At 35.4% G+C, this 19,230-nt stretch overlaps 1 protein-coding gene across 3 annotated transcripts; it reads right to left on the bottom strand.

Moving 5' to 3' along the window:
* Positions 1-1,151: 1,151 nt before the first annotated feature.
* On the bottom strand, positions 1,152-17,892 carry LOC128559462 (uncharacterized). Of its 3 annotated transcripts, XM_053551193.1 has the most exons (5): positions 17,585-17,892; positions 16,794-16,923; positions 7,545-7,792; positions 4,433-4,504; positions 1,152-3,856 (listed from the first exon to the last, which is right to left on the bottom strand). In XM_053551193.1, exons 3-5 carry the CDS (start codon positions 7,762-7,764, stop codon positions 3,378-3,380), a joined length of 771 nt encoding a protein of 256 aa, XP_053407168.1. In that variant the 5' UTR covers positions 7,765-7,792; positions 16,794-16,923; positions 17,585-17,892; the 3' UTR covers positions 1,152-3,377. The 3 variants fall into 3 exon arrangements, with proteins under 3 accessions (XP_053407168.1, XP_053407167.1, XP_053407166.1); XM_053551192.1 differs by lacking the exon at positions 16,794-16,923; XM_053551191.1 differs by lacking the exons at positions 16,794-16,923; positions 17,585-17,892 and adding an exon at positions 17,475-17,532.
* Between the last annotated feature and the right edge of the window lie 1,338 nt (positions 17,893-19,230).

Genomic DNA, 19,230 nt, shown 5'->3' with positions numbered 1-19,230 from the left:
AGGACATTTCTTTGCACAATTTAATGATATTTTAAGGTCCATTTTTGATATAGAATATTGTGATTAGGTTTAGAACATATATATAGTTTTTGGAAACCATATGCGTTCTTGTCATTTGGCACAGGATCAAGCTCGCTGGTACTGAAAACAGAAAATTGTTTCTGACCAATAATTTCAGTACAGAAGAGTATTGCGTACACACTTGTTGCAAGGATGCCATAGGTTTAGATGTATTTTGGGTTGCTTAGGTCAAAGTCAAGATTATCGTTACTAAAAATAGAAAAGTTGTTTTCTCAAGGGAATGATGTAAGCAGACACAACCTGGAAAATAGGTAGTTGTAATAGAGACCATATCATGAGGGTATAATGGATGGATATCAAAGGGCATATTGATAAGCCATTCATAGGGCATATTAAATACGGATTCAGATGGCCTATTGGTGGTCATCAAGAGGGAATATAGGATGGTCAAGCATATGACATATATTGGATAGCTATCAAGAGGGTATATTAATTAGCCATTCGGAGGGCATATTTGATGGAAATCCAGAAGTCCTATTGTTGGTCATCAAGGGATATATTAAATGGTCAAGCATGGGGCGAATTGGATGGCCATGACGAGGGCATATTCATCAGCCATTGGGAGGGCATATTGAATTAGAATCCAGATGGCATACAAATAGTCATCTAAAGGGCAATTGTAAAGTATAGAGCATATTGGATAGCCATCAAAGAGGGCATGTTGATCAGCCATTAGGATGGCATATTGAATTAGAATACAGATGGCCTATCGGTGGTCATCAAGAGGGCGATTCGGATGGTAAAGCATAGGGCATATTGGATAGCCATCAAGACGGGCATAATTATTAGCATTCGGAGGGCATAATGGATACTAATCCAGAAGGCATATTAATGGTTATCCAGAGGATACACTGGTTGTTATTCAAAGGGCATATAAGTGGTCATCCAGAGTTCATGTAATATGCTCATTATGTTTCCGTCTTTCTTAAACGTATGAACAAAGAAATTGGTAGGGATAGTCATATACTCAATCGCTATTGTTTGTAAAAATCGATCATTTTATCAACCAGTGTGCACGCATGTTCGGTGAAGACTGACATTCACACAAGCATAAATGACGTAAACCGACAAAAAGCGAACCGTTTATATACAAAAATATTTACACAACATGTTTGATGGGATGGAAAAACCACTTTGCCAGACATTTTATTAGTGGATGCACACTTATAAAAATTATTGTATACATAATGTAGAAATATAAATGAAATTATTAATATGTCGGTGTAGAACAAAAAAGGAATGGGAGTAGCTTAAACTCCCGCTTTAAAACAACAAAAGTTAAACAATTATTCATCTTCTTATGCATGCAGAAACATTTGTTAACATTACAGCAATTAAAACAGAGAAAGTAGAAATTTCGTATTATTAACCTTGTTGAAGTTCTTACAAAATATCTGATATCAACAAACAATCACATAAAATTTGATAAACTACAGGAATAAAATCAGTGCGACATGTTTAAACAATATCTAATGAAAACAAGAGCCATGTTAGACATGGCCAATCCCCCCGCCGGGCATATTATAATTGAAGGCTAAAGTTCCTGGTAAGTTAGTGTCTGAAAGTATGTTTTGGGGAAAGCTTTGAAGAACCATTTAGTTGTGGTCCGCATCAGGGGTTTTAAAGATGTGAAAGAAAGAATAAGTCAGTGGTGAGGTGGTTTACTGCTAAATTTTATTAATTTTCATGAACAGTATAGCTATGATGTTTTTCTATATGGCTACTGTAAAAAGAAGGAATGGAAAGCTAACAGGGAACACGAGTGCCAGAATGTCACAATATATGCCCGTCACAGCAAATTTCTTTACTCTAGCAGCTGTATTTGCAAATGGAATTTTAATTTTGTGGTTGTTTAGTAATCATTGTAAGTCTTTTGTTTTTCTAAGTCCACAAAAAACTCCTTACCAGGTAGAGATATCTTAAAATACACGTAAAATTGGAAAGTAACATCCATGTTGTACCACAGAAAAGTGGTCTTGTTTTTTCCCTACGGTCAATTATAAAAAAGTTACAATATAAGTTATTTATAGTAACAACTAAGGGGAGTTAATCTTAAAAAAAAAAAAAAAAAAAAAAAAAAATTGCAAGTCCACAAAAAAATCTTTACCAGGTAGAGATTGGTCAAAATACACCTCAAAATTGGATGTAGCATGCATGTTGTACTACAGAAAAGTTGTCTCGATTTTTCCCTACGACAAGTAATAAAAAAGTTACAATAAAAGCTATTTAAAGTAACAACAAAGGGAGGTAATTCTAAAGAAGGGAACTGCGCATGACACTTCGTCTCATGATGGTGTATAATTGTGCCAAGTTACATCAAAATTCCTCCATGCATGAAGAAGAAATGCTTCGGACAATGTCATTCTTGTATCTGACCTTTGGCCTCTCAGTGTGACCTTGACCTTAGACCTAGGGACCTGGATCTTGCGCATGACATTCTGTCTCGTGGTGGTGAACATTTGTGCCAAGTTATATCAAAATCCCTCTATGCATGAAGAAGAAATGCTCCGGACAATTTTTTTTAAGAAAATATGATAAAGGGGAATAACTCAAAAAATAGGCAAGGTAGAGTTATTGTTCTTGCACACTGCACTTCCTCCCAATGTGTTCTATCAGTGTATGAAGTTTAAAGAAAATCCCTCCAGTACTTTTGGAGTTATGCTCCGGACAAATTTTTTTAAGAAAATAAGATAAAGGGGAATAACTCAAAAAATAGGCAAGGTAGAGTTATTGTTCTTGTACACTGCACTTCCTCCCAATGTGTTCTATCAGTGTATGAAGTCTGAAGAAAATCCCTCCAGTACTTTTGGAGTTATGCTCCGGACAAAATTTTTTAAGAAAATAAGATAAAGGGGAATAACTCAAAAAATAGGCAAGGTAGAGTTATTGTTCTTGTACACTGCACTTCCTCCCAATGTGTTCTATCAGTGTATGAAGTTTGAAGAAAATCCCTCCAGTACTTTTGGAGTTATGCTCCGGACAAAGATCGTTGCGGACGCACGCACGCACGCACGCACGGACGGACGGAGAGCATTTCTAATATCCCCTTCGCCTTTGGCGGGGGGATAAATAAAATTTCATTCTGTGGCAAAGCAGACAGAATTTGGTTGATAAAATGAATCTAAAATCATAAGTCATGATGATCAAGACATAATGATGACCTAAATGCTTTTATTGTTTTTGAAAGTCCTATTATATTGGTACATATTTAGTATGCATGCTTCTTCGTAAACGTAGTCAGCATAATTCTGCTCTAACTCTCAACATAAATTAACATTTCTTTTATACAATGATGGCTACTTAGAACAGATGACACATGTCAATGTTCTACCATCAACATACGGTGGACATGGTAAGGAGCCGCACCTCGCTTCTGCTAGGAAGAACAGCTTCCCATTTTCGTTTGCAGCGCCTCCCGAAAGTACTTCCGGGTTTTCATCTAGGCAAACGAACTCTGAAGCTGCCGCATGACTGAAATGACCCGCAGAAAGAAGTCCGCTGTACTCAGTACTCCAGCCGTCATAACACGTTGTCCTTCCCGGTATCATCAATATTTTTGAACGTTCAGACTCACACACTGCACATGGAACGTCATCCTGAAGTATATTACCACTAAAGAAGTTTTCCATTTGATACTCTGCTCCATAAACACGGGCTCCAATACTTCCACGAGTATTGTCATCTTTAGTTTTCTCGCTCGCTTGTGGGTCTTCCGGTAAACACAAGTAATTCGAGGCTGACCCTGGATCTGAATACAATGATCCACCAGCATATCCTGCAAAATTAATTCTGATGACGAAGACTTCATAGGGGCTTATTAAAAAAATAAAAGTGTTACGTTAATCACGTAGTTGTAGCTAACTTCTCATTTGTAAACATTCGTCATATGATCATAAACGTCAGTAAAAGCAGTATTTGTTTTGTATTCCATTTATCTCTTCGAATCTACTTACTGATGTAACATTTTAACTATGTTGTGACATAAACTATAAGGGCATAGATGTGATTTCAGTGCAACTGTAACAAGGAAACTGGAGATAATTTTGTTAGCTCCGATCACAAATCATTTTGCAACAGCTGAAAAGATATCCGTATTTATAATTGCTTGCTATTAACAATTTGTTCCTTGGAAAATCTTTAAACCACCAATATGAATGAGATTACAACTGTGTCACTAAATGTATTTATAGATTATAGTTTATCGTATTTGCATTTGAAGCATTGGTGTGATAGTCCAAAGCCTTTGAAGAGGGACAGCATGAATCAAAAATCTTATAATTTAATCACCTTATTTCTAAATAGCTATTTTAAGTAATGAGAGGCACAAATAAAAATCCTATTATTTACCGACCTTTATAGGTGATCGTTGCATTTTCAGGACACACGGTTCTTCCCCAGCGCACATAAGTACCTCCAGTTGATGCTGAAAGTAAAACGTTTAATAGACGTATACTAAAAAGATATTATTTTCAGAGACGATGTGAAAGTATTTGGACCTTCTTTCTTTCCTTTGAAATTTGATTGACTGTGACTCAATGCAGACTTGGAGCGCCGGTATAAATTACAGACTCCGGTACATACCGGATTAACTAAATTTGAACGAAAATATCTTAAATGTATATATTTTGTAACCATGGTGATACTAACCCTAACCTTTAGTCAGTATTTTATGCATATTGTACACTAATTGCATGCGGAAATGCAAAAATATGCATATTTGTGCCGTGCGCTACAACTGATAATCACTTTTGGGCATGCGCAGAAGACCGCTCCAACTCTGCAATGAGTTACATCGAATTTGATTACTAGACACCGCATAAGAATGACATTGAAAGCATGGAACTGGTTTTCGCAGTAGCCTCTAGCTGTCGTTTAAGGACGTTTAGAGATTGTTTATAACAAGATGTTTTCCTACGAAATGACTTTAGGGAAAAGAAAACAAACTTGTAAATGCGATCATGGATATTCATTATTCAATGCACCTAGAAATAAGTTGTCATATTCGAGCTTATATAAAGGTCAAGTCACACCGAATGTAAGTGTGTTGTTTTATGGGCACACTAATGTCTCGAATATTATGATCATACTTTAGACAACAGTGTTCAGGTTTGTATTGGAAATCTAAATTGTACGATCTATAAGGGTATATAATTTAGAAAATAAACAGTTTATTTCAGGTTATTACCCGATACACAACTAGACAGTCTACTAAAAATGTATTTTAGGCATATAAGTATCTCAGTTGCGGCAACCTTTTGAAATTTTGTTCAAAACAGATTGTCAAAGTCAGGAGGGAGTCAGGAAAATAGACAACTCACATCTTGACAGACAAACAGAAAAGTCAACGTGTTTCGACAACAAGTAAATTGCAGGAACTTAATCCTTAGAACACCTACGTAAAACCTAGGTATATTACTATGAACATAATGAAATGTTAGAAACAAAACATGGACAACCAAGATCGGTTAACACCCTTATTTATCTTAACAGATCACACGTGAAAAGATAATATACTGAACAGCAAAAGAAACTATCCAGATGTACAACTGGGGTACTTTTTAATTAAAAAAAAATGAATTTTTAAATTTGAATTGTTTTCTGCATACCATATTACACTTGAAGAACTTCGCGTGCTAAATTTTAAAATTATTCCAACATAAACTTTTTGGTGTGGAATAAGTAGTATGTCAGGAAATGAAACACAGAAAAAAGTCCTCAAAAATATCATTGCACATTTTTGAGATATTGCATCTCGAATTCTGAAAGTAAAGTCTAATGCAATTACGTATTGTGGCCGTTACCGTTGACCGTATGCTGTATTGTTCTAATTGGTACAATACAGCATAAATGTTTGCTTTGAATATCACGAAAAAAATAATAAGTACTGGTAGGCTATGTTCAGTAGTCAAAAAGCATCGGAGTATCAAAATTGTCAGAATTCAGAACAAAGCGTTTCTAGACAACTAAATTTATATAAACCTATTTCTATGGAAGGCCGGTGCGCCATGCTAATTGCCAAATGCTAATTACTTAATGCTAAATGCTACGTACTAGAGGTGCGCATCCGCTTAGCTCAATAGGGAGAGCGCAGATCTATGGATCGCGGGGTCGTCAGTTCGATCCCTGGATGGATCGTTTGTTCTCCGTGACGATTTGATAAAAGACATTGTGTCTTAAATCATTCGTCTTCCAGCTCTGATTCATGTTGGCAGTTACTTCCAGAGAACAGATTTGTACTGGTACAGGAACACTGGTTAGATTAACTGTCCGCCGTTACATAAATGAAACACTGTTGGAAAACGGCGTTAAACTCAAAAACAAAATACACACACACACACTCGAACGCACGCACGCACGCACACACAAAGAAAGAAAGAAAAGAAAAACCAGATGCTACATGTATTTGCTATAAACGTAATGCGAAATGTCAAACAGCTAAATTAAATGCTTATTGCCAAATAATAAATGTAAATCGTTGAATCGTTAAATACTTTAAGTATTGTGTGACCTGCATTTCTTAAACTAATGAATACATGTTTTAAATATTTCAAAAAATATAGTGTTCAACCAGTCTGAACTGAAGCAATAACATGTTCTACCGGTGATAGGAGCATGGGACCGAAACGGTCTACTCTAAAATGTTTCGAAACAAAGTTTTTAACAGAAAAAAATAATATTATGAAAGCCAATGACTTTTAAAGGAAGATTTCAACCCCTGATATATTTAGTTTTTTATTTGAATAGCAATTAGCAATAAGCATTGGCAAATATTATTTTGCATTTCGCAATTTACAATTAGCATTTATCATTTGACAGCTACCGTTTGACAATCAATATTGACATTAAGTATTTCGCAAATAGCATTTTGCACTAACTATTTCATCATTTAGCATTTGGTACACCGGCCTCCCATATATTTCTGAATGAAACTCGAGGGCACTGGAGATAAATGGGGGTGATCGCCAAACATGTGTATCTCAAAGTCAGAAACAAGAAACAAAAACCTATAGGGGATTCGTAAAACAAAAATGTATACAAAATGTTACTACACTGAGTAACATCAACATTTGCTCGAACTTTATACACTGTTACGGCAATTATTTATAAAATGCTTCTTGAACTGCTTTATTATGCAATGCATGCATGAGAATAAAGAAATGATACTAATATTTCCTTTAACTGATTTTATTGAAGATAAATTTGCAATACTTTGTTTAATTAAAATCTACATGAAGCTGCCTGTAAATATCAGCTGATTTTCAGAGTTTGGACTACAGAAGTAACTAAATATCATAAATCATGTTGGAATTAGTTTATGGTTCTGATATTATTTTTAATTTTGTTATCGGCCTATATCCCTAAACTGAAGACAATATGTAGGAATGTATTTATTAAGATATGTTGCAATTTATTATATATATATATTCCAGCAATAATACATAACTTTAATAAAATAAGCTTACCTTGATTTTCAACCGGAGGTATTTTCCTAGTACTGCTTTTCAATTTTTCCATTTCTTCTCTCATGGCTGTATGCGAGTGTTCCAATCGCACGAGGCTTTCAAGCAGTTTATGATCAAAATCAAATCTGGAACAAGGCTTTTCCTCAACATAATCACTTGAACTGACAGTCAGAAAGACTGACAAAAAGGCTAATGGATGTCGGAATGGAAATAAGGTCATTTTCCACAAGTACGCACTGTTCGAAAAACTGAAAAATGTTGTATTAGAAAATTTATTGCAACTTCAAGTATCATGAAAAAGATATTTAAGTATAATCCTTTACAAAAATTAGGCCGTCAAAAAGCTTTAACAGGCAGACTATAATTAGAACATGAGAGAAAGTAAGTACTGCGTACAATTATTTGCTCACATGATTTATAATAGATGTTGCAGTTTATACATCACGTATAGAAATATCAAGGTATAATTACATAACGAGTTCAAACAAAAAGAATCCTTTAAAAAGGCCATAAGAAACACTTATGTTTAAACCAATATCTTAAGTCAGATAGATTTAGATACTTTTCACATCATTGCAGTCCAAGAAAAGAAATCAACAGTAGCGTATTTCGTGTTTTACGTATACATCTATGGAACCAGATTTTACAATGTTTTATCAAATATTTAGATTGTTATGTACAATAAGCAAGCTAGTTTAAAGTCATTTATCCGGATACCTTACTTTACATCTTGGTCTGGCATAAGGAAACGTTATCTATGTCCCATAAGCTTTCTTATTGATCAAGGGAAAGTATTTCAGAACAAACAGTCGGGTCCATACATTTTGTATTTGTTATTTGAGAATATGTTATTATAAAATGAAACAACTTTCAATACTTGAAGTTTCATTTAAAATCTATTTTGTAGTACTTTCTATGCGCAAAGCTGCCGCTGTCTCACATTATAAAAACCTACATGACGCCCAATATTTTTCGAATTGGTCTAACTCATATTGAAGCACTCGACAGTTTATTATCTTATTTGCCAAAAGTCAAGAAGAATTAAAGTTAAATCAAATTCTTTATTAGTGAGATCAATTTGATTAAACAAAAATCAGGCCAACAGAATGACATGAACATAAGCGGTACATACTTGTTCATGTCTTCTAGGGTTTTCAAACAATAACACCATACTTCACCGTTTATGTTAAATAAGATGCACAATAAACCGGTTTAAGCTCCCCAGTAGTGGTTTTGCCAATTATCGTTCTAAGGCGGTGCCCAACTATGTTCCTTTATTTGTTCATTTTGTCCTAGTGCGCGTCCGCATGCTGGGTTATCGTTTGGGGAGGCTGCGTTTTTGGAACATGGCTTTCCCTGTTGGATATTTCTCCTTATTTTTCACAACGAGCATGAAAACCTTTAATAATCATATGTTTACTTTAGATCGTGAATGTAAACTGAAAACAACAAAATGTTTGATCTTCAGTATGAGCTGAAACGTATCTTAGTTCCATATATTATATTTTAGTATGAACGACTTTTTGCAAGGAATGTATGAGTAAACTTCCTGTTTTGTAAATCAAAGCACTGAAAGTACTGGAGGATCGATTGTCTCTGAACAACACAGATTGTACACATTATGTGTAAATATCAGGGGAACCTTTAGTGTACAAATGCACACGAAGTTTGACATTAAACCATATTTGTGAACTTCACTTTTGATATAGGAACGGACGACTTGCCTTTTGCATTCAATAATCATATTTCACCATCCTATGACCTATCACAGCAGTATCTTGAATGGTAATCGAGAAGTAGATTTTAACAAAACTGAACTGAAAATTCAAAGCTTGCACAACAGGTAATATTAAGTTAAACGTACTTTTTGTCTTAGCAGCTATAATACTCACGTGATTCAAATTTGGAAAAAATAAACATACTGATAAAAATGTGTGAGTGTTACACTATAGTTTTTACATTTCCTTTTAGTCACTTTTTATGCAAAGCAGGACTGGTATGTTTTTATCCAGTCTACATTCTTATACCAGTAGTAAAATACTCTCCACTGGGGCTTGAACCCAGACCTCTTCCTACATGGTGTAAGAAGCATTCTTACATTGAAATATGATGAGGATTTAGCAAAATGTTGTAATACTTGAAATACATGTACAATATCAGAAGAATTCAAAACAAACGTATACACATTAGAATGTATAGTTATGCCTGCATGTATTTTCCTCCATCTATTTTATTTCAAGAAATCGAAAATCATGAGATTAATCCAAAATTAAATTCTTCAACCAAGTGCAAGTTTAAGAAATTACCTATGTAATTATTTTGAAACAGGATGAGAATTCTTCATAAATACTTTTAGGTCTGTTGTGCAGCATTTTTTAAACCTATAGTTCTCTAGTAAAACTAGAAATACTTCAGTCACACTGGTAAAATTCACTAAAATTGAGTTGTAAGAACATACAAATTGGACACTGTCTGTTTTTGGCAATCAGGAACATTAAGCAAAAGCACTTAACTGCAGTGCCAACTGCAAAATTAAAGGTGAACATTCATTCCAAGTTACATCAAAATCCAACCATGCATGAAAAAGAACTTCAATTTGAAATTTGACCCCCCCCCAACTGTGACCTTGACCTTTGAGTTAGGAACATGGGGTTTATGCATGTCACGTCTTCTCACTTGGATAAACATTCATGCTAAATATAAACAAGATGCATGCAGAAATTATGATCCGGACAAAATCGGACGGATGCACAGACGCACAAACAAACACCTACTCCCCAAAATGATAACCAAGTCCAGCTAGTCGAGCTCATCGCAGGCAACCCAGTTCTGTTGTTCAGAAGCTTATTGTTTAATCTGGAATTTACACATGTTCAGTTAAAGTTTACTCAGGAACAAATGCTTTTCTTAAATCTTGTTTCAGATCAAAATTTTGTTTGCACATAAGTATATCAATATCTTTAGTAAGTAACAGGTATCAGTAAGTTTATTGTCACCGGAGAGCGCATCAAAGTAATTTGACATTCATATTGTTTTATATTTGTGACAGGCAATCTTAACATCAAAACTTTGAAGGACCAATATAATGGAAGATATAAAGCAAAATACACAGTGACATGTAAATTTATTGGTTTTATCAGTAAGGCGTAAAAAAAAAACATTTTTTGTTTCTGGTATCCTGACCTACCCTAAATTTTTTTTACCCGGCCCTAAATTAATGTTTTTTATGGCCTTTGAGAATATTTTGTTTTAACTTTTTAACAACAAGAGGGCCATGATGGCCCTGTGTCGCTCACCTGAGTACTATTGCTCAAAATGATATGATCGTTTCAAACCAATCTCATTAGAAGCTGCTAAGGTGTATTCATTTAGAATATAAATAATAAAGGAGGTAATATGTCATAAATTCAGTAAATATGTATCTTCACTGATTATCCGAGTCCATCTGTTGACATAAATGAAATTTCAGATCAGTATCTTCATTAGTTACGGAGATATACACATTTTAATTTGAAACAAAGGGAGGTAATTTGACATAAAATCAGTCCATAGTTATCTACCCTGATTGTCTCAGTCCAACTAATGACAACAATGAAATTTCAAATAAGTCCTATAAGTACTTACTGATATAAATCCATTTTGATTACAATCAGGGGAGGTAATAAGAATATAAAATAACTCTGGAACCTACGATTGGATCTGACAAGTTCGTCATGGAATCCAAGATTTATTGTTGTTGAAGATATTTTGGAAGTTTATATCAAATCAAACCATAAAGGAATTCTCTATATTGCTGCAAAAGCTAAAATAGCCAATTTTGGACATTAAAAGGGCTATAACTCTGGAATCCATGATGGAATCTGGCCAGTTCAAGAAAGGAACAAAGATCTTGTGGTAATACAAGTTGTGTGCAAGTTTAGTTAAAATCAAATCATAAATAAAGCTGCTATTATGCAGACAAGGTCAAAATAGCTAATTTTGGCCCTTTCAGGGGCCATAACTCTGGAACCCATCATGGGATCTGGCCAGTTCAAGAAAGGAACCAAGATCTTATGGTGACACAAGTTTTGTGCAAGTTTGGTTAAATTCAAATCATAAATGAAGCTGCTATTGTGCAGACAAGGTCAAAATAGCTAATTCTGGCCCTTTCAGGGGCCATAACTCTGGAACCCATCATGGAATCTGGCCAGTTAATGAAAGGAACCAAGACCGTATGGTGATACAAGTTGTGTGCAAGTTTGGTAAAAATAAAGATATAAATGAAGCTGCTATTGTGCAGACAAGGTCAAAATAGCTAATTTTGGCCCTTTCAGGGGCCATAACTCTGGAACCCATAATGGAATCTGGCCAGTTCATAAAAGGAACCAAGATCGTATGGTGATACAAGTTGTGTGCAAGTTTGGTTAAAATAAAGTTATAAATGAAGCTGCTATTGTGCAGACAAGGTCAAAATAGCTAATTCTGGCCCTTTCAGGGGCCATCACTCTGGAACCCATAACGAAACCTCGCCAGTTCAAGAAAGGAACCGAGATCTTATGGTGATACAAGTTGTGTGCAAGTCTGGTTAAAATAAAATCATAAATGAAGCTGCTATTGAGCAGACAAGGTCAAAATAGCTAATTCTGGCCCTTTCAGGGGCCATAACTCTGGAACCCATAATGGAATCTGGCCAGTTCAAGAAAGGAACCATGATCTTATGGTGATACAAGTTGTGTGCCAGTTTGGTTAAAATCAAATCATAAATTAAGCTGCTATTGTGCAGGCAAGGTCAAATTAGCTAATTTTGGCTCTTTCAGGGTCCATAACTATAGAACCCATAATGGGATCTGGCCAGTTCAAGAAAGGAACCGTGATCTTATGGTGATACAAGTTGTGTGCAAGTTTGGTTAAAATAAAATTATAAATGAAACCACTATCGTGCAGACAAGAAATTGTTGACGGACGCACAGACGGACGCACGGACTGATTACGGACGAAGGATGATCACAAAAGCGCAGCTTGTCACTATATGACAGGTGAGCTAAAAAGATGCAAAACTGCACTTTTTAAGCTTCAAATATGGCCAGTGATGTTGGTAATTAACATACTGATGCTCTTAAGGCATTACCCCCTTATTTGTTTTCCTTTTTTTAACAAAAACAATTTCCGAAAAGTCTCTGACAAATAAAAAAAAAAAAATTCCGAATTACCTACCCTATTTTTTTTTAGCATGTTACCGGAAACAAAGAATTTGTTTAGGCCTAATTCACTTGTGAAGTAACAGTAGATGTTAATCGTGTACAGCACATACATAAGTTTAAATCACCAGAACATTTGTAATTTTGAATATTATTTGAAAACTTTTACATAAATCAAGCAGGAATTGAATCCCCTTTTGATAAATGTAAGTTGCATTAGAATTTATTGCCCATTCCGTGAAATAATTGGCATTTTAAACCTATACTGGTCCAGTGCCTTAAACCGGACGGTGCTTAATAATTCGGACACCGTCACAAAACGCTTTACGATCGGGATTTTTTACTGAAATGAACATGATCGAAGCAGACAAACAATTTGATGCCCAGTTGTCAATAACAGTGTGTAAATTTAAGTATTTCCAGAGAAAATTACCTTCAAATATCCACGCCGCCAAAAGTAAACATTGTGTGTCTTAGGAGATGACGCCATACAGCGCACGCCAGTTATTTGAGGTGCGACGAGGTACTATGCCTGTTGCAGACGACTCTTTTTCTTAGTTGATCAAAACTTAATGTAACAACATGCTTTACAATTCTGTACAACCCTCAGTATTTATTTAAGAAATTTAACCGATTTCTGTTATACTAGATGCCCACGGGCAACATGTCGAGCTCGTCAGCTGTCAAAAGGACTGGGAACTGCACACGACACTCTGTTGCATTGAGGCAAACATTTATGTCAAATAAAAAAAGGATTGCAAAAAGTTACAATATAAGTTATTTGTAGTAACAACAAAGGGAAGTAAATCTTAAAAAAAAAATGTATAAGTCCACACAAAAATCCTTACCATAGGTCAAAATACACCTCAAAATTGGATGTAACATGCATGTTGTACTACAGAAAAGAGGTCCTGATTTTTCCCTCTGACCAGTAATTAAACAAGAGGGCCATGATGGCCCTATATCGCTCACCTGTTATCACTGCACTTGAGGACAAGAAGGTCCTCAGAAAAAATATCTAAGTCCAAAGGACAGGAACAACAAAGGGAAGAAATTTAACCAAAAAGAAAAAAAAAGTTCTTACAAGGTATAGATATGTCAAAATACACCTAAAAATTGGAGGTACCATCCATGTTGTACCACAGAAAAGTGGTCTCGGTTTTTCCCTACGGCCAATAATAAAAAAGTTACTAAAAATAAGCTATTTATAGTAACGTAAAAGGGAAGTAATTAAAAAGAAAATTATTGTAAGTGAACAAAAGAAGGATCAGCCAAATAAATCTGTTGACATAAATGAAATTTCAGATCAGTATCTTCATTAGTTACGGAGATATACACACTTTAATTTGAAATAAAGGGAGGTAATTTGACATAAAATCAGTCCATGGTTATCTACCCTGATTGGCTCAGTCCAACTAATGACAATAATGAAATTTCAGATAAGTCCTATAAGTACTTACTGATATAAATCCATTTTGATTACAATCAGGGGAATACCTATTTTAATTTGAAATAAAGGGAGGTAATTTGACATAAAATCAGTCCATAGTTATCTACCCTGATTGGCTCAGTCCAACTAATGACAATAATGAAATTTCAAATAAGTCCTATAAGTACTTACTGATATACATCCATTTTGATTACAATCAGGGGAGGTAATCAGATATAAAATAACTCTGGAACCTACGATTGGATCTGATTTGTCATGGAATCCAAGATTTATTGTTGTTGAAGATATTTTGGAAGTTTGTATCAAATAAAACCATAAATGAAGTCTCTATATGGCTGCAAAAGCCAATTTTGGACCTTTAAGGGGCCATAACTCCTGAACCCATGATGGAATCTGGCCAGTTCAAGAAAGGAACCAAGATCTTGTGGTGATACAAGTTGTGTGCAAGTTTGGTTAAAATCAAATCATAAATGAAGCTGCTATTGTGCAGACAAGGTCAAAATAGCTAATTTTGGCCCTTTCAGGGGCCATAACTCTGGAACCCATAATGGGATCTGGGCGGTTCAACAAAGGAACTGAGATCTTATGGTGACACAAGTTTTGTGCAAGTTTGATTAAATTCAAATCATAAATGAAGCTGCTATTTAGCACAGAAGGTCAAAATAGCTAATTCTGGCCCTTTCAGGGGCCATAACTCTGGAACCCATAATGGAATCTGGCCAGTTCAAGAAAGGAACCAAGATCTTATAGTAATACAAGTTGTGTGCAAGTTTGGTTAAAATCAAATCATAAATGAAGCTGCTATTGTGCAGACAAGGTCAAAATAGCTAATTCTGGCCCTTTCAGGGGCCATAACTCTGGAACCCATAATGGAATCTGTCAGTTCAAGAAAGGAACCAAGATCTTATGGTGATACAAGTTGTGTGCCAGTTTGGTAAAAATCAAATCATAAATAAAGCTGCTATTGTGCAGACAAGGTCAAAATAGCTAATTTTGGCCCTTTCACCTTTCAGGGACCATAACTCTGGAACCCAAAATGGGATCTGGCCAGTTCAAGAAAGGAACCGAGTTCTTATGGTGATACAAGTTGTGTGCAAGTTTGGTAAAAATCAAATCAAAAATAAAGCTGCTATTGTGCAGACAAGGTCAAAATAGCTAATTTTGGCCCTTTCACCTTTCAGGGGCCATAACTCTGGAACCCATAATGGGATCTGGCCAGTTCAAGAAAGGAACCGAGTTCTTATGGTGATACAAGTTGTGTGCAAGTTTGGTTAAAGTAAAATCATAAATGAAACCACTATCGTGCAGACAAGAAATTGTTGACGGACGGACGGACGCACGGAAGGACGCACGGACTGACGACGGACGAAGGGTGATCACAAAAGCTCACCTTGTCACTATGTGACAGGTGAGCTAAAAAGTTACAATATAAGCTATTTATAGTAACAACAAAGGGAAATAATTCTAGGTTCTTGCGCATGACACTCCGTCTCATGATGGTGAACAATTGTGCCAAGTTACATCAAAATCCCTCTATGCCTGAAAAAGAAATGCTCCGCACAAAGTCATTCTTGTATCTGACCTTTGACCTCTAAGTGTGACCTTGACCTTAGACCTAAGGACCTGGTTCTTACGCATGACACTCCGTCTCATGTTAATGAACATTTATGCCAAGTTACATCAAAATCCCTCCATGCATGAAGAAGAAATGCTCTGGACAAAGTTGTCATTCTTGTATCCTTTGACCTCTAAGTGTGACCTTGACCTTAGACCTAGGGACCTGATTCTTGTGCATAACACTCCATCTCATGATGGTAAACAGTTGTGCCAAGTTTCATCAAAATCCCTCCATGCACGAAGAAGCAATGCTCCAGACAAAGTCGTTATTGAATTTGACCTATGACATCTAAATGTGACCTCGACCTTTGAGATAGGGTTTGTGCATGACACTCCATCTCACTGAGGTTAACATTCATGCCAAATATAAACAAGATTGCTCTATGCATGTCAAAGTTATGGTTTGGACAAACAAATCCGGACGGACGCATGCACGGACGCACATACACACTGACGCACATACACCGAACAGCCATTTGGACAACTATGTCTTCGCTTCCTGAAGCGGGCTTGACATAAATGATTGAACAGAGAAGAAAATGCCAGCATTTTGCAGACAAGGGAACTGGACCAGTGGAATGTGAAGTGTCAGCAGCGATGAAAGTTTCATTGCAAATCACTTCAACTATTTTGGTCTTTCGAGTGTTTATGAAAAAATATCTCAATATTTCTGAGGACAACGTCAAATTAGTTTGACTACTGAATGCCTAGAACTCGGGCTCAGTGAGTAGTAGACATCCAGTTACCAGATGACAAGACACTTCCAATGATAAAATATATATTTAGCAATTTGTACACCATAATCAGAAGCTAAAATTTCTTAAATTCATATTTGTCATCGGAACTGATTGATGAAAATAATTAACGTTTTCCTTCAGTCAAAGAACTATAAAATACAAAGAATGACAACTGGAGATACTTCCGCATCATCGCATGTTAGCGCGTTATCTTATTTCAAAACGTTTGCCAACTTGATCAATTGTGATCAAATCAACAGACGCTTACCTTCATGAAGTATAAAACAAACAGTGGGCCTGGCCCTAATAAACCGAATCGAGTCTATTTTTCAAACAACAACTGTTGATTTGCCAGACAGTTTCAGTCATAAGTTCATTCCTTCCCCATGTAGAAAATACTAATAACAATAACATAACATCATTAACATTGTAAACAAACATCCGAAATTAATCTAATTTCAAAGCGTTTGCCCACTCAATTAATAGTGATCAACAGACGCTTACAACGAGATCTCATTCAGTAGTCACAGGATGTTGGCAAGATTTGTTCTATATGGCTTTCAAGTTGCCGATCTATTTATTTTTATAGCTCTTTGCTTTAGTAAATAAGGCATGGAGTGTGCTCATGACTTGTAATTATCAGAATTATAAATAACACATTCACAAAAATCGTGATAACAACTAATCATCAATTTTACCAGCAATTACTTTATACACTTGCTTTACAGTACATAATACGTACATGGTACTAATTGTATATTAAGTAACGGATCTCTAACCAAATTACAACACATTAAAATTGGGGACGAACTGACTGGGGCGAAATTACGCCTTCATCCTGCATAAACAGATATTAACGAACTACAGCAGTCTAGAGCATTTACAGATTAAATCAGCATGTCTGTTGTACAATAAAATTATGACTGAAAAGTTGGAATGAGATATTAACCTGTTTTTGTTCGTGGAAAAATGTATTTCTGACATGTATGCAAAGGACGTAAATGAAACAAAGGGAGGTAACTTTTTAAAGACGAATTGAAGTAGCCTACAGCTGTTTACCTTGCTATCTGTTCTGTTCTGTTCTGTTCTTGTAAATTCCCCCGTCCGTATCGAGGCACTCCAACAAAGGATATTAGTATAAATCCAGTTCACTTTAAAATCCAATATATTTGTGAATAACAGGTCACTCTATATACACACACACTATGTTAAATCAATATCTACACGTTTAGATGCTCGCTATAAATAACTTTTTATGGTTCATGCTTAAACTGTTCTATTTTTAGCACTGGTATTTATTTTTAACAGTGCTATTAATAATTCCCTTATTTTATACTGTCTGCTTTTAAGTGCCTTTCTTTAAGAATTGCAGTCCATTTAAGATATAATTTATATACCATATTTTGGGAGAGTCTCTCTATGTTTATAAGATCTACTGTCTTTTGAACTATGACATTTTGTACTTTACTGTAGGTACAGTCTAATATAAATTGTAGTAGTAGTCCTTCTTTCAAGATTTCATTGTAGCTTCCTGACTTAATATATCACTTCAATAGTATTTAAAGGTTCTGATCGGTATGAGTGTAACTCGGTGCATCTTAATATAAAATGTTCTAAATTTTCATTTTCTTGATTGCACAAAAGACAAATTGGAGATGTTTTTACACTATTATAACGTGCTACATTAGTCTGCAGAATATATGTCCCAGTAAGGAGTCTTGCCTTTATCTCTGCTTTACGAATTTCATGGTGTTTAGACTCTACTGCTCTCCATATATTATGTGGTGATCCAATTGGGCTGTCTTGCAGATACAAATATTTAAGAGTTGATTTCTCTGTTTTTTCTGTTTCCCATAGAGTTTTCCAATAAATATTAACTGCTTGTTTGACCATGTTTGACCATGTATTTTTTTTGGGTAGATTTATAAAAAGTTCTTCCGGTGTTGGTAAGTCTAATTTACTTAGTGACTGTCTCACCTTGTTCAGAAGACTTTGTTTTGGTTGGTCCCCAAATGTAAGTTGTCGCTCTATGATATTGTATTCGCAGGATCCTGGCAGTCTTATGAGGTTTGTGAAGAGAGAGATTATGTTTTTGTCTATAACAGTCTCTATTGGTTCTGCTCCAATTAATGCATATACCGCAATATTTGCTGTTCTATCCGGTAAAGCTTGAATGTGCTTTAAATCCTTCTTTGCATTAATTCTAATTTCTGTAGGTCTTTGTTTGTTGTATGAAGGACCTCTATACCGTAAAGACATCTTGGGATTGCATATGTTTTCCATATATGTAGGGAGACAAGTGGTGAGAAATTCTTTCTAGCGTTAAGGCTAGGTCCTAACAGTGCGTACATTGTCTGTATTCCAGTTTGCACGCGTTTATCTATGTCTACACTGTTTTTATTATTGCGCATTATTCCTAAATGTTTTGCTGCATCTACTTCATTAATTGCACTGGAGTTCAAAGTAACATTAATTGAGTCTGTTAATCCATATTTAATAATTTCAGACTTTTCCGGGTTTATTATGACACAATCTCTCTTAGTTTGAAAATCAACAATGTTAAGCATACTCTGCAGTTCTATTTCAGTGTTTGCAAGAAGAGCTGTATCATCTGCGCATGTGGGGACTGATACTTGGACCTGTCCTATCTTTGCGCCTAGATCACTGTTCGCAATGGAGTCCAATAAACTGTTGTGGTAAATCTT

The sequence above is a fragment of the Mercenaria mercenaria genome, chromosome 9 (genome assembly GCF_021730395.1).
Source record: "Mercenaria mercenaria strain notata chromosome 9, MADL_Memer_1, whole genome shotgun sequence".
Taxonomy (NCBI): Eukaryota; Metazoa; Mollusca; class Bivalvia; order Venerida; family Veneridae; genus Mercenaria; species Mercenaria mercenaria.
The sequence above is the reverse complement of the archived record's forward strand: the minus strand, read 5'-3'. Positions and strand labels throughout refer to the sequence as shown.